The 15,529-nt window shown below is 50.1% G+C and overlaps 1 protein-coding gene across 5 annotated transcripts in view; it reads right to left on the bottom strand.

Annotated features, from left to right (window-relative positions):
- Positions 1-288: 288 nt before the first annotated feature.
- The window catches only part of NLRP1 (NLR family pyrin domain containing 1), a 54,740-nt gene continuing 39,499 nt past the window's right edge, over positions 289-15,529 (bottom strand). For 2 of the 5 annotated variants that reach the window (XM_044745306.2, XM_070482509.1), the window contains 5 exons: positions 11,738-12,000; positions 11,065-11,190; positions 8,526-8,667; positions 6,523-6,567; positions 289-6,080 (listed from right to left, as the gene is read on the bottom strand). In XM_044745306.2, the coding sequence (XP_044601241.2) occupies positions 5,749-6,080; positions 6,523-6,567; positions 8,526-8,667; positions 11,065-11,190; positions 11,738-12,000 (908 nt within the window). In that variant the 3' untranslated portion in view covers positions 289-5,748. Of the gene's footprint in view, positions 6,081-6,522; positions 6,568-8,525; positions 8,668-9,263; positions 9,409-11,064; positions 11,191-11,737; positions 12,001-12,051; positions 14,090-15,529 lie in introns of those variants that run through there. The other 3 variants (XR_011493611.1, XR_011493612.1, XM_070482510.1) reach the window with 3 other exon arrangements.

Genomic DNA, 15,529 nt, shown 5'->3' on the forward strand with positions numbered 1-15,529 from the left:
CCTCCCTGGATGGAGACCTATAGCTCGCGCCCAGCGCAGAACTGGGGGGTCCTGGCCGGGGTCTGCGGGAGGGCTGTCCTCGAAGACTGTGGCGGCAAGCTTATGCCAGTGTGAAGAGATGCCTGGACGCTGAAATCCGAGAGATCTGTTCGGCGCTACAATACCTTAGGTGAAGGGTGGTGTTTTGTTGGAGAAGACCGTGGGAAGGGAAAAAGGATCAACAATGCACGGGGCGGGCAAGACCGGCCCTTATGGGAAAAATGCGGGGGAGGGTGGGGAGGGTGGGAGTGGAGGACAATTTATTTAACTTTTTAAAGAGTATCGTCACTTGAGAATTCATTCATTGCTGAACTTGGGCAAACGTTGGTTGAATGTCCGCCCTGCGCCTGCGCTGTCGTAGGCCCCGAGGGTGCTGGGTTCACGCGTGCACGTGCCGCTACCGGCGGAAGTAGTGGGACTGTGGGCGTTGGTTTTGTCTATGGGGGGTGGGGTGGGGTGGGGGTGGGGTGGGGTGGGGTGGGGGTGGGGTGGGGTGGGGTGGGGGCGGGGATACTATTTGGGTCGCTTTATGAGCTAATTGTGCTGGGGGCCTTGTTGGTGGGTGCCTGTGCTGCTGCCCAGTCCCAGGCTAGAGGCTTTGTGGGTGTTGCCAGGTTTGTATCCAAATGGCGTTGTATAGTTTGGAAATTGTCGCTTGGGAGCCGGAGCAATAAAGCTCTTTTCTCTGCACATGGACCAGCCTGAGGTCTTTTTGCACTCCCAAGGGCTGAAGCTGCTCACTAGCGAGCACTGAAGACCTTTGGCCCTTGAGCAAAGAGAGAGATCCCTGCCCTGCTCGGACAACGCCTTCCAAGGACTGGGCTGGCCTGTTCTGATGGGGGCAAGGTGCCAAGGGGAACAAAGGCTCTGGGGAAATTCTAGGGTCACGGAGGGTATTGCCGCTCACACTCAGGCTCTAATCAGTAGGGGCTGGCCCTGCAGAACTGAATCCTTGCAGCTGGCCCTTCTCTGGCCTTTTACTGACCTGTCAATATCTGAGCTCATCCTTCGGTGCTCCTTTCCCCCTCATTCCTCCTAATAGCAGGACTTCTCCTGCCTTCCCTGTAGTCTGTCCTTGTCTTCCCATTACGCCTTGGTGGCTCCCTGTGCTGCCCCTCCCTATTGTCCCACAACTCGATATACAGTCTAAATTCTGTCTCCCACATATTCCTCAATCTTAGGCCCCCTGTCCACCTAGCATTCTGCCCTGCTGTTCCCCAATTTGGAGAATGCAGTTTCATGATATACAAATGCCCACTGGCCCCTAATAATAGGGTAGGGGGGAGGTCATGCTGTGGCAGTGCCTGATTGGGACCGATTTGGGCCCCAGATGACCAAGGGTCGCTAGAACCAAATGTTGTTATAATGAGGAGCTGGCTATAGTGCATTAGTGGGAGGGGCGTAGAGATTTAAGGGGCCCTGGGAAGGCATTAAGTTCCTGCCTTATTCCAAAAGGGATCAAAGGCAGTGTGCTTTTTTTTAGGATTCTTGGTTGCAAATAACAGAAAAGTCGTTGGAACTAGCTTAAGCAAAAGAGGGGAAATTATAAAGAAGCAGTATGTCTTACGAAACTCAAGAGCACAGACGTATTGTGGCTTTAGCAACACAGTGGAAGCGGCGACAGAAGACGGGGCATTCCAGGGCGCACATGGTCTCCATCCCTCACCCCTGCTTCTCTCTGCCCACCTGCTTCATTTTCCTTCCTACTGCACCCTGGCTTCCTCCATTAGTCCCAGAAGCTGCCCCCTGCTAACATCTCCTCTGTGGCCTGGCTGCTGGGGCTAGGGAAAAAGAGCCAGTTGGACGCACATGGCTATTCCTGCAGCAATTGAGCCTGTAGGGGGGAGAGGGGGCAGTTCTGAAAAAGAAGGGAGGGCCGGGCAGGCAGCTGAGTCCATTACACTCCACTCCTGACTGCCCATCACAGGAGGACACACACACACACCCCCTCACAACACACAAACGTTACACACACCACCCCCACAGCTCAGCTTTCCTTCATCCATAGTATTTCAAAGATGTCTGGGCCAACACAATCTACCTTTGTTATGCAAAACAGCAGTTACTGCCGGTGCTGAAGGGACCCAGTCCCCAGACATGCCTGCTCCTGCAAGCAGAGGTGAAGGAGGGCCTCCTCTGAAGGAACTGGATAGTCCCGCTGTCAGCTATCCTGGGAACGGGCTAATCTGGGGGCAGGAGGAGGTGGATCTCACCCCTGTGGGAGACATGGGTCTGGTCCCCACACCAAAGTCATTTTGGTCAGACTTTGGTACAATACCTTGGCACGGATGATCACAAGTAAGGCAGAATGCAGACCCTGAAAATACCTCTGCTTTTACCAACAGGCTGCATCCCACTGGTTAAAGAAAATAGTTTCTTGAAACTCAGTAGATGCCACAAGAAATTAAAAAAAAAAAAAGAGATTTCAGGAGGCCTATGAAGCGGCATAGAAGCCTAAAGTTTTGGGCAGCTGAAGTCTGTCCGATAGTAAGAAAGAATGACCTAGTCCCAAATTTATGTTCTCAGCCCCATAGTGGGCAATCGTAAACGAGTCCCCGGAATCTCTAGTTTCCCTGCATTTCCATGTCTAGAAGATGGTGAGCGGTTCATCTGACAGAGGCTTGCGTGGTGGTTAGGAGGGCGGACTGTGCAGCCAGCCTACCATGTGTTGAATCCCAACTCCACCACCTACTTTCTCTGACACTTTGGGGACGTTACTTAACATCTCTCCGCCTCAGTGTCCTCGTGAAATGAAGATGTCAGTAGTGCCTGTCATCATTGGGTTTGTGATGGTTGATTTTATGTGTCAACTTGACTGGGCCACTGTGCCCAGATATTTGGTCAAACATTATTCTGAATGTTTCTTTGAGGGTGTAGTTGGATGGGATTAACATTTAAATGAGTGGACTTTGAGTAAAGCAGCTTGCCCTGCAGAATGTGGGTCAGCCTCATCCACTCAGCTGAAGGTCTGAAGAGAACAAGAGACTGACCTCCGCTGAGCAAGAGGGAATTCCGCCAGCAGGCGGCTGCAACATCAGCTCATCCTGGGTCTCCAGCCTGCTGGTCCACCTTGCAGATTTTGGACTTGCCAGCCTCCATGATTGTGTAAGCCACTTCCTTCAAATAAATCTCTCTCACTATATATATGTGTATATGTACACACATCCTATGGGTTCTGTTTCTCTGGAGTAGCCATTAGGGTTCCATGGTTTATACATAGAACACTTTTAGAACAGGGCAAGGATGGGTGGCCGCACTGGCAGACTCTGACTTCAGCGTTCACACAGGTCTGGGTTCAGCTTCAAGGATGTCTGTGCCCTCTTGCTCGTTGAACATATCCCTGGGCTATTGAAAATAGCAAGGGAGTGAGGGCTGTTTGGGTCTCCCCAAGGTCGGGTACTCCTTAGAGATGACATGGCAGGAAGTTGAAGGCTGCCCCCAGACACCCGGCCTGCAACGATTCTCTACTGTGTCGCCCGCCCCAACCATCGTCACAGCCCCAGCTGGGAGCTAACACTGGAGGACAGTGTCAGTGGCAGGCCCTGAACTACCAGGCTCCACCTGTGGCTTCCTGGTGAACAGGATCAGAGCTTCCTCCAGGGGGATCTGGGTTTTACCTTGAGAATCGGTAAATTAGAACCAGTTAATGGGCAGTGTCTATAGGTAATGTGGTGCCCAGTGCAAGGCAATGGAAGCAAAGAGTTTTGTCCTGAGAGTATTCTTCCCTGCTTCTGGGAGATCTACACGAGGGTGTTAGCCACATTTGGAGAAGAAGCAGGCTCTAAGACAAACATGGCATACCTTTTTTCCTTAAGATAGCCGAGGATATCAAATTCAGAGTCAAGTCGTATACCTGCTGAATTCACCAGAAAACTGCTGACACAGGGAGCTGATCTGGAATCCATTCAAATCAGCAAGATCTCTTGTCCTTGGAAGCAGAGAGCCGGAGTCTTGGGTGCAGAATCCTGACAATATCATGCCTTCTGCATAGGCTTATCCTACCTGGGACCAGAAAGCAGTCATAGTTACCTGGATCTTAGAAAAAGAACATCCTTCTCAAATATGAGTGTCCTGCTAGACTCCAATTCCATCACAAGAGAGCTCCAAGAGCTGGGATCCAAAAGTTCAGGAACACCCTCGTCCAGAGGCAGGTCCTAACAGAGTCAGCCAAATTTATCGAACCTGTTAGCAACGTGGCCTGAGCAAAAAAGTCAATGAGTCCAGAAGGTGACACCTCTGGCACACGCTTACAAAGCAACTGGGACTGATGCCACAGGTGTGGACCCTTCCCTTCTCAATTTTTTCAATGTTCGTGCACTAACTCTGTTGAATTCTCTTTTGGGGTGGTTGTGGGAAGTACAGATATGCTGACCTCTCTCACTCACCCAGTGAAGAGTGAAACCAAGAGATTATGTCTACCGCTTATTGTGTACTTACTATGTGCTAAAGGCTGATCTGGGCATATCCATGTATTGTCTCATTTAACCTTTGGAACAGTCCTCAGAGTCAGGGAAGCCAGAGAAGAGAGACCCCCCAACCCCAGGCTGTGCAGTAGAGGGTAAGAGCAGGGGGTGAGGCCCAAGTGGACAGCAGGAAGGAGTGGCTGAGGGAGGAAGGTGACTGAGTGGGGAGGGAGATGCCATCAACGTGTGCTGCTGTGTGTTGGGCGTGGGTAGCATGAGTGAAGCTTTGCTCTCGTGAGTTGAGAACAACATTGGTATAAATGTTTCAACATCAATGGATTCAGTTCTGAGATTACTGAATCACTGGGGCCCTGGGGGTGGCCTACTAACTTGGGGATTGTTACTAGGGTGGGCCCCGAATCTCATGGATGGTATGGTGGCCAGGAAGGGAATTAAAGGATGTATCTAGGGAGAGTTCCTTTATCACTTACCTATTCATAAATCCTCACTTGATACCCACCATGTGCCAGGGAATAAACTGATGAGCAGATTAGACACAGTTCTTGTCCTCAGGGAGCTTACTATCTAGTAAGGGAGACCAGCAATGAAGCAGGAGGGACAATGCCATGTGCTGAGCACTCTGATGGGGTGAGGGACACAAGGTGTTGTAGGGCCACAGGGCCGTGGCACCAAAGCCAGGTCTAAGGGCATGGAATCACTTTCTACAGGAGAAGACATCTAAGCTAAGACCTAGACTCCGTTCCCCTTTGGTCTCCTTCTTCACCCCGCTCCTCTCTAGGAATCCATCTAGACTTCAGAAACAACAAAGCACAATTTGGACTAATAGGAAAACCAAGCTCAACACAGACAAATGAAAAATAAATCTGCTTTTGCCCCTGTTCACAAGCCATTCAAAACCCCCAAGGTGTCCATTTTCATTGTCTGTCTCCAGCCAGAAGTGGCTAGTCCCATGTCCCCCGTGCTCCTCCTGGCATCTGGATGGCACAGGGAGGGCTCTGGGCTTGGCTGCTGTGGCCACCAGACCAGGCTCTTGGGTTAGGCTTCTACAAGGTCTGCAGAAGTCCTGCCAGCTCCAGATGGACATTCCCTGAGATGCTGCCATCCCACCTGGACAGCCGGCAGGTGAAAGCCAAGGGAGGCAGGGTGGGTACCCAGCAAAGATGTCATCAAAGCTCCATAACTTTAAGGTTGGAAGGCAACTCGGATGACACCTTGTTTCAAGATGAAGAAATGGAGACCTGAAGAGTGGTGAGGCCGAGCCAGGACTCACAGTGGTGTTGAGACTTCAGCTGCCGAGCTTGCTGGCAGTCCCCAGCTCTCCTCCATGGCCCCACTTCTCCCAGAGTTCCACAATTAGGTGAGGATGGGTCTCCTTCAGGGCTTGGTAGAATTTGTCTTTGCAGGCCCAGTCCCAGGACTTGCTGAAGCTAAACAGCTTGCGCATCTGGCTCGGTGTGGTGGCCTCAGCCCGCACTTTCTCATACTGCTCTTCGCTCAGCACCAGTCCATGCAGCTTGTCCAGGACGGGGTCCACCGATGTCACTCGAGCCACCAGCTGCTCCCGGTACCGGTCCACGAAGTGCAGCGAGGCTGGTGCAAGTCCGTGTGAAGGTGAGACTGCCAACAAACAAAGAAGGGCTTCACCATGGCTTCTACCTCCCATGCCGCGCCCCCCGCCCCCAGCTCTCTGCACTCACCTCAGCTGCATCCCTGGCTCCTTCTCCCCCTGTAACCACCAGAAAGGCACCTCTGCCCTCTGTCATGTCAGCATCTAGCCTAGCACTCTGCTTGAGCTGGGGGTTGGGGGGGTTAGTGGGGGGGGGTTCATGATGGAGGCGTTTGAGGCTGTCCAGTGGGAGGTGCCAGGGCTTCCACGGGCAGGAGTAAGGGGGATGGGGAGGGACTCTGCCCCAGGGCACACACCACTGTCCAAGGCTTGATCCCTTGTGAGGTTTGCAATGATGGAATCCCTTTCTTTCTCTCTTCCCTCCCTTCCAGGACCAGATAGTACACTCCAGAACTGCCATGGCTCCTGCGATCTCTAACAGCTGTTACTGACCTTTCAGGGCTGGAGGGACCGGAGTCGCGGTAAGTCTGAGATCTCCTGGAGGAAAACAGATATGAAGAAGCATCTGTAACAGTGCTAGTTATTGACACAAGTGATAATCCTCAAAACTCTTACCCACTTCTGAGATTCTTTGATTCTGAGAACTAGCTACAGACAAATTCTGATAGAATCTAGAGTGAGGGCTGGAAAGCTCCTTCGAGATTGTGTGGGTGAATCCCTTCCTCATGACCACGGAGAAATTGAGGCCCACAGGCCATGACCACAGACAGGGAAAGAGAGAGAGAGAGAGTGGGAGAGAGGGAGAGAGAGAGAGAGAGAAGGCAAGTAAATGAGCAACAGCAGTTTCTTCCTCCACACTCTAGACATGGTTTAATCCAGTCTTGGCCTGAATGGAATCCTGGTGGAAAAATAACTAAGTCCCTCGCTAGGTAGCTTAAACTATCTGAGATCTCCTTATCCTGAGCAGAAATGTACCTCCTTGTCTTTGTTTGGCCTTCTAGACTCACACCGTTCTGGATTTTGATGTCAGAATTAAGAATCAAGATCAAGAAAATCTTAGCCCTTGGGAGGAAAGGGTGAATTTCAATAGGAAAAACTACGGCAACAACAACCAATGAAGAGGCTTAAACAATTACTTTCATAAGGAGAGGAAGGGGGAGTCCACAGCAGCTCATGTGGACAAGACCTGAGATTCTGAGCAGAGCCCCAGTTCAGTGTGACCTGACAGTGTGGGGAGGTGGACACCAGGAGAGGGCAGCTCCGGTTGCGGGACTGGGAGCACCGGTTTCATTCATATGGAGGGAGGATGGTGTTCCACATCCTTCCTGCTGACTGGACAGCATGGAGTCCATCCTGACTCATCTGCAAACTGGAGCATATACTGAGGAAAGTGACTGGGTTTCAAAGAATCCCAGTTATTCGAAATAGAAGAGCAGTGATGGCAGGAACTGGAAATGTTTAACTGGCATAAGAGGAGGCTTAGAGGAGGCCATGATCACAGTCTTCAAGTATATGAAGGGTTTTCCCATGAGGAAGGAAATAGACTTCTGTCAGCTCCAAGGGACAGAGTTGAGACTAAGAGGAGGAAGAGATTGGCTTAATATGAGGAAAAAGAATAATTTTACTACTGTTTACTAAGGGCCACCGCATGAAACATGTTCCTACATCATTTTATTTAATCCTACAAGTTAGGCATTATGATCCTGATTTTACAGCTGAGGAACCCGAGACTCAAATGAGTTATTTGATTTTCCCAAGATCACGCAGCAAGTAAGTGCCAGAGCGGGTTTCAAACCCAGGGGTGATGCTGGGGCTGGTTAGTTCTCCACCTGTGATGGCACCCAAGCCAAGACTGAGTGAAGCCCACTCTTTCCCACCACACTGTGAAGCCTGTTTGTCGCAGCTCGAAAGGCAGATTCACCATATTTCAATAGCTGACAATGGCTGGTTGTTCCTAAAACTGTTTAGGGTATTTTGGTTCTTGGGGCTGTTGGTGCTGGACTAAGAGACTGTAAAGTTTCATCCACCCCTGAAAATTCATTATTTGATTCCCTCTTGCCTACCTTGAAAATAACTGAATGATCCAGGTTAGAGTATCTGATATTGCCAAAATTGGCTCAATCCGTACAACCCTATAACCACCTACTTCTTATTCTTTCATCTCACATCCAAGCTATTGTGAGAAACTTTGCCAAAGGCCTTGTGCATGTTGAAATCTGTTAATTAAAGGGCAGTGTGGAGACACCATGGTTCTCTCCCGTGGTTCTTGGGAGAGAGCATGGAGCTTAGAGTCAGATTAACTTGAGTTCAAATTATTATCATATCAGCTGTCATGCAACTAGAAAAAGCCACGTTATTTCTTTGAGCTATTTTTTTTCCCATCAGCAAATTGTGATTATACAAACTCACACACACACACACACACACACACATGCACACTTTAATTGACTTTCTCTCTCCCACCTCTAAGCTCCCTGGACTTGTCTCAACTTTACCTCGTTTCACCAAGGCCTCCCATACCACAGTCCCATCTTTCTTGTCTCTCATTTGCAGCTTGATCCCTGTCCCGAAATGGTCAATGTAGAACTCAGAGAAGAGCTGGGATTCCCCAGGACTCCGATAACAGAGTTCCAATTCCTGCAGAGAGAAAGAGTCGTCATGTGAGAAGCCACCGATCATCCTGTAAGTGAGATCTTTCTCCATCTGACATCCGCTTGGCCCTGCTCAACCCCACCGGGACACTAGGATGATCAGTACTGAAATTAATCATTACCTTCAGACACTGCTCTTTTCCTAATTTCCCACAAATCGTGACTCGGAAGGATGAGGACACAGCTGGGACCCCATGGATGAGTCAGGACTCATCCTTAAATGTAGTGCTCGCACATCCTAAACCGGATCCTTCTCCCTCCACCTTGAACCAGATCCTCCTTCCTCTGTCTCCCCTATCTTGACCCCAAACCCTGATTTCTCCAGCCCAAATCCTCTCTTCTCATTGGATCCTAAACTTGACCCACTTTCAATCAACAGAAAATTTATATTCATCTCCTTTCCTAAATCACATCCAAGACAGAACTCTTGATTCCCAACTGTCTTCCAAACATTCTCTCTCCCCACTTTCCCCAAACTCAGTAAATGGCACCACTGCCCACTCAGCACTCAGTTTCCAGATTTAGGCATCATCCTTAACTCCTTCCTTTCCCTCCCCACAGGCCAAGTCCTATTGGCTCTACCTTCAAGATATGCTGTGAATCTATCAACCTTTCTCCGTCTCCACTGCGACCTTCCCAGTCAGGCCACCATCAACTGCTGCCTGCAGTATTGCAATAGCCTTTCCACTTGTCCGTGTTTCCATTCTTACCCAGCAGCCAGAGGCATCTATATGAAAGTAAATCAGGTCTTGTATTACCAAGTTTAAGACCCTCTAAAAGCCTGTCATTGCACTTAGAACAAAATCCAAACTCCAGGTCAGGGCTAATGGGGCCAATGGACCCTGCAAAACCTCTGCCTCTTGTCTGGCCCCATCTTCCTCCTGTCTTTTGCTGCACTCATTAAGCTCTGCCACACTGGCCTCCACTTTGTCACCTGGAGGTATCAAGCTCCCTCCTGCCTCTATGCCTCTGCTCCTGAAGTGCTCTGCCACAAATCTCCATGTCCCTGAGCCCTTCTTGTCACTCAAGTCTCAGTTCAAATGTCACCTCCTCAGAGACACTTCCCCTGACCACCCAGTATAAAGTTGCCCAAGTCACTCTCTTACATGGCTTGGTTGTGTTTTCTTTACAGAATTTCATGGTTCGTGGTCATTATTTCTTTAATTATTTATATAGGTCTCACCCCACCAGGATGTCATCTTCCCAAGTACAAGGCTTTGTCTTTTTCACTGAATTATCCCCACTGAAGACGGTGCATAGTTGGCACTGGGTGAATGTTTGTTGAATGACTGAATCATGTCTCTCTTCCCTTGTTTACAACTGATATAGCAGGAAAATCCAAGGTATTTATCCTTGGATTCATGTTTCCCAACTCAAAAGATATATCACTTCCTCCTAACTACTGGACATCTATTCCATTTGTCATTGTCACATGAGATGGCTCAACGATTCATCTCACAACAGAAGGAGAAAAGAAGTCAACCACAGACTACCATTCAGTGGACCCTCTGATCCTAAGCAGCAAAATCTGGGCAGGGTGAAGATTGAATGTCATGGACGAATGTCCAGTGGCCTGATGTCATGCCCCAGTGGCTGAAAGGGGAGACTGAGAAAGAACAAAAGCCTGCCCGTGACATCCAGGGACTGATCTGATGCTCACAGCCAAAGCTCAGTGTTATTACAGTCTCACCTGAGGCTGCCATCCCAGCCATTTTGTCCTTGTAGGACACACGCAATTTCACAGAATGTCCCCTTCAGACAGGTCACTTTGCAACCCACAAAATGCCAAACATCCCTTCTTCCCACTAAATGAGTGACTGCTGTGTTAGCAATTATAGCTTTGTCCTTGCTGTATCTGCCCTCTCTAGAGATAAGATTTGTTGAGGTTCCCAATCATAGAACTGCTCCTGCCTTCTGACAACACCCAATCTAGAGAAAATCTCCATTTCCTTAGGCTTTTCCCCAAATTACCCAACCAAGGCCCAAATCCTATACTGAGTTCTTTCCAATGCTCTTGTACTGAGAGGCCACGCCGTTCCCCATGGCTCATATTCTCTTACTGCAGTGAGTAATAAACCCAGAGTGTTCAGCTCCAGATGTGTACCTGGTGCTTTCGCCTGGAGGACATTGGCATCCTATAGCCCAACACTTCTCAGTACCCCTAAGTCAAACCCCATTGTCGTCCCCATCCTGAATGGGACCCTCCTTCTCACTAGCTTCCTTTCTCCCAATCTTTGAAGCATTCCTGCTCACCCTAAGTCCCTCTTGCTGTCTGCCCAACTCCATTTTGCCTTGTCCCTGGGAATGCTATGAGACCTGCCCCACAGGTATTCCCAAGCGTGACCTCTGATCCCAGTGAGGGGCGAACATCTGGGCTGCTCACCTTGGGGATTATTTCTAGCTTCTTTGGACCGGACACAGTGTAGCGGGAGCCCACGTAGAGTGGGGTCAGCGGGGGTGGCTTGTGTATTCGCACAAACTGGAACTTCTTTTCTTCATCGTCTATGGCCTAAGGAGCATACAGAACAATGATCAAGGGAGATGTGGCTGTGTCTGGTGTCTGGCTCAGAGATTCCGTCCTATGGAGTCTGGTCTGAATAAAGTAACGTGGTGCTTCTCTGTGTTTGTGTGGGAAGGGGGGGCTGTACCACCCCTGCACCCCTCTCCCCCCATGCACTGCTACACAGAAAGCCCACCCTTGGCCTTGGCTAAGTTCAGGGTGGGTCTCGGGGCATTGCTAGAGAAGAAGTGAGAACTGGGGAAAGGAGAGAGTTCTGGGCATGGGGCCTTCCCATCCTTTTGACGCCTGGAAAGAGTCTGCAAAAGGTTGCCCAGAGATGAGTGAGGGAGCAGCAAACCCCACTGGGGGAGACCTTAGGGAGCCAGGAGACCAGTCCATGGCTGAGCAGGGGGCAGGATTATTCACCCACTTCAAGGTACCCTTTTATAAAGAGGCCTATCCTTATTCCCAGTTGACCCATCTGGGGGGCTCTCTGGCTGCATTTCATGATTGCTCACAGCCCACCCTGGCCCGCCCTTTCTGGCTCTTAGTCCACCTTCCGAATGGTGCAGTCGTTGGGGATCAGGTAGAGGTGGAAGGTGACTTCCTCAGGTTGAAAGTGATAGTACAGCAACACGGTGGAGGTGACGGGAATGAAAGGCAGGGCAGCATGGATCATTCTCAGTAGAACTCCCACCGGGGAGAAGCTGGGGTTTTCCAGGACTGCGTAACATGGCTCCACCCTGGCCGGCTTCTCCAGGAGCATCCCCTCCTCTTTAAAGTGGGCCACTTGGAACAGGGAGATGTCCACATGGGCCCCTGTCAAAGAATGGATTCAAGAGGCGAGGATTTAGTACCCTGACTGAGTCAGGCTTGGCTGGAGCAGTGGGGTCGCAGGGTGTAGGCTCAGTGGCCTTCATGGGGCACTCAGCCAGGGAAGGGGGCATAGCTGGGTCTGGGGCCTTTGGGGGCTGTCGGCAATACTGTCTCCAGGGTGGGAGCACTGTAGGAACTCCCTTGAGCCAAATCCATACACAGGCCCAGTCCCTGGCCCTGGAGCTGGGACAGACACTGACCCCATGATAACCTGTGCTGGTGTGAAGTCTGTAACTGTGAGGGCCGTCAGTGATGCTGGCAGGTTTGTCTCCAGGCAGCTGGAGAACAAGGAGGAGGGAAGGATAGTGGAAATGGAGTGACCAAGCGTAGTGTACATTTGTCAAGTATTTGGCCACCCACCGTTCAGACTCTTCCTGTCAGGAAGAACCTCCTTCTCCACCATGTGTGGATCTTGGCAGGAGACAAGCTGGTCCTCCCACTCAGGAAGTCTCTACTTCCTGGTGGCTATGACACAGGTGTGCAACCAAGACTTGACTAAGTGGATGCTCCTAACCAGGCCCTTGATCTTGAGGGGGTGAAGCAAAGATGAAAAGACAGAGATTCTCTTGGCAGCAGCAGTAGAGTCAAGAGTCCAGTGGCCACCATGGCAGGAGGGTCCTGCTGGGGCTGTGTCTGCAACAGAGGTCTCCCCATATTTTTCTTTGTGTGACCTTGGCTATGTTCTTGGTTTCTCAGCACCTTTTGGTGCTGCATCTTTTTTTAAAGGCTTGCCTAATCTTTTGTTAAGTCTATAAGCTACTCAAGAATCATCCTATACATTCCTTTTCTGCCTAAATCAGATAGAATTGGTTTCTTTGATTGCAGCCAAGAACGCAGATCTGTGCACCAGGCGAGGATGTTAACACCACAAGAAAGAGCGTGAGGGATGAAGGCTGGCAGTGGGAGCAACCCCGGCCTAGAGGTCAGGAGTCCTGGCTCCATCCCTGTGTTGCCTGGCAACTGCCGCAATGCAGGTGGTTTCTGGCAACAGAGGGGCATCCGGCAAGCCAGACAAGGCTCTTAGGCTGCATGGGCTCCAATCAGAACACTGCTGAGTGATGTTAATGCCAGAAGGGGCCATGGAGACCATTACTTAAGTTTTCTCATTTATTAATGGCTTTTTTGGGGTGAAAAATAACACCACAGTGGTGTACACAATCTGAAAAAGTGTGGAAGAATTCACCTGTGATCTCATCAAACAATACAACTATTACCATCTTTCCCTTTTCCATTAGTCTTTCTCTGCAGCAACATCTTTCCACGTTTCCATTGTAGTCCACGTAGCTTTGTCTCCTGCCTTTCCCAGGTCAGGTTAAATTGTGGCAAGCATCTGTCAGACCTTTTTTTTTTGTGAGGAAGATTAGCCCTAAGCTAGCATTTGCTGCCAATCCTTCTCTTTTTGCTGAGGAAGATTGTCCCTGGGATAACATCTGTGTTCATCTTCCTCTACTTTATACGTGGGACGCCTGCCACAGCATGAGTTGATAAGTGGTGCGTAGGTCTGCACCCAGGATCTGAACTTGTGAACCCCGGGCCACCAAAGTGGAATGTGTGAACTCAACTGCTGCGCCACTGGGCAGGGCCCTGTCAGACCTTTCTAATGACTGCAGCATACACTCCCTGCTAGTGAATGCATCATCCTGGAATTCACCACTCACCTCTTGTTTCAGTGTTGAGGTTGCTTCCAGCTTATCTCCATCATAAATAGTGCTGCCATATGCACATATTTCTGCAGAGAGCTTTTCGATTTCCCTTGGGTTATTGCCTTGGAATCAATAAGTCCCAGGGGATGAGAAAAGTGTGTGAAACGATGAGAACATTTTTTTTCTTTTAAAAGATTGGCATCTGAGCTAATACCTGTTGCCCATCTTCATCTTTTTCTTCTTCTTCTTTTCTCCCCAAAGCCCTCCAGTACATAGTTGTATATTCTAGTTGTAGGTCCTTCTAGTTGTGGCATGTGGGACGCTGCCTCAGCATGGCTTGATGAGCGGTGCCGTGTCCGTGCCCAGGATCCGAACTGGTGAAACCCCGGCTGCCAAAGCAGAGCGGGTGAACTTAACCACTCGACCGTGAGGCCAGCCCCCTGGAACATTTTTATGACTTGTCCGCTTTAGCCAAATTTCTTCTCCAAGAGCAGGTGCCACTTTGCACTGCCACTGGTGTCACTAAGTGGATGGTCTCACCTTGCCCTTCACAGCACTGGAATGTCCTCACATGTCAGATGGGGGGAACTGAAACCCTGGGAGGGAAGGGCTTTTCCTGAGGTCACAAGCCTGCCAGAGCCCTATGACAAGAACCCTGCCCTCTGACTACAGTGGTGGCACTTTCAGACTGCTCTGTGCCACGCTAATTTTGGCTGAATTCTGGAAGGTGCTGTGTGTCTCCAGCTCACCTTCTTGTTAGGGTGACCAACTGTCCTGGCTTGCCCAGAACTGAAAGGGTTCCAGAGATGCAGGACTTTCAGTGCTAAAATCAGATGACCCCAGGCAAACCAAGATGAGCTGGACATCCTACTATGTGTGCATATTGCCCTTTCCATAGACTGTAACAGAATCCCTTTATCCAAACTTGCTGACTGAGTATATTTGTGCTAATCGATTGGAGGGAGAAAGGAAGCAACAGAGAAGATCCTGGTCTGAAGGGGAAGAAGGGTGAGTGGTGACTGGGACAGGTATCACTGGCATAAAGACTTTCTCTCTGGAGCTGCCTTTGACTGGTCTCATTAGAAATATTCAGAACCAGCCATCACAGGGTAGGAGGGTTTCTGTGGCAGGATCTGGGGCCCAGGGACTCACATCCCTTTATTAAACAAAAGTACACAATAAACTTCTGTTTACTTGTGCTCCTCAATCCAGGCCCCGTGGTTATGGCTGTGAAGAGGGACAGCACGGGCTCTGCAATCCTGGAGCTCATGGCCCAACAGGGAAGACAGACAGCAAATAGAACAACGAGCAAAGCTCACAAGTGCTGTCCCTCCTCCTTCCCAGCCTTGGGCCACTGCCACTCCCACAGTCCAGGAGTCTGAGGGCTCTGTCTCATTTAAACCCTGCCCTTGGCCTTATGGCCTGATTCCACTGCCCTACCCTTCCTGCTGATGTGTTCTCAGCACCTTCCAGGCTCAGGTGAGCTGTTGAGGGTAAAGTGACTTTCCTGCTGGAGGAGGGGCACCGGGAGCCCCACTACATAAAGGTGGGGGCATAGAGGGCTGTCTGGCCAAGTGGTTAATGACATGGGCTGCCGGAGTTTGACTCCCAGCAAAACCACTTACTGCCTCTGAGAGTCTAAGCAGGTTACTTAACCACTCCTTGCATCACCTGCAAAGTGGAGCCAACAACAGCGTCCACCTCCTAGTGTGACTCTGAAGATTAAACGAGTCTGTGTCCACAAAGCACTTGGATAGAACGGTGACATGCTATGGTTATGGGTAAAATGCAGCTTGATCAAGAGCATCACAACCTGGCTGTTGTGGTTC

Source organism: Equus asinus, chromosome 13 (assembly GCF_041296235.1).
Source record: "Equus asinus isolate D_3611 breed Donkey chromosome 13, EquAss-T2T_v2, whole genome shotgun sequence".
In the NCBI taxonomy this organism is placed as follows: Eukaryota; Metazoa; Chordata; class Mammalia; order Perissodactyla; family Equidae; genus Equus; species Equus asinus.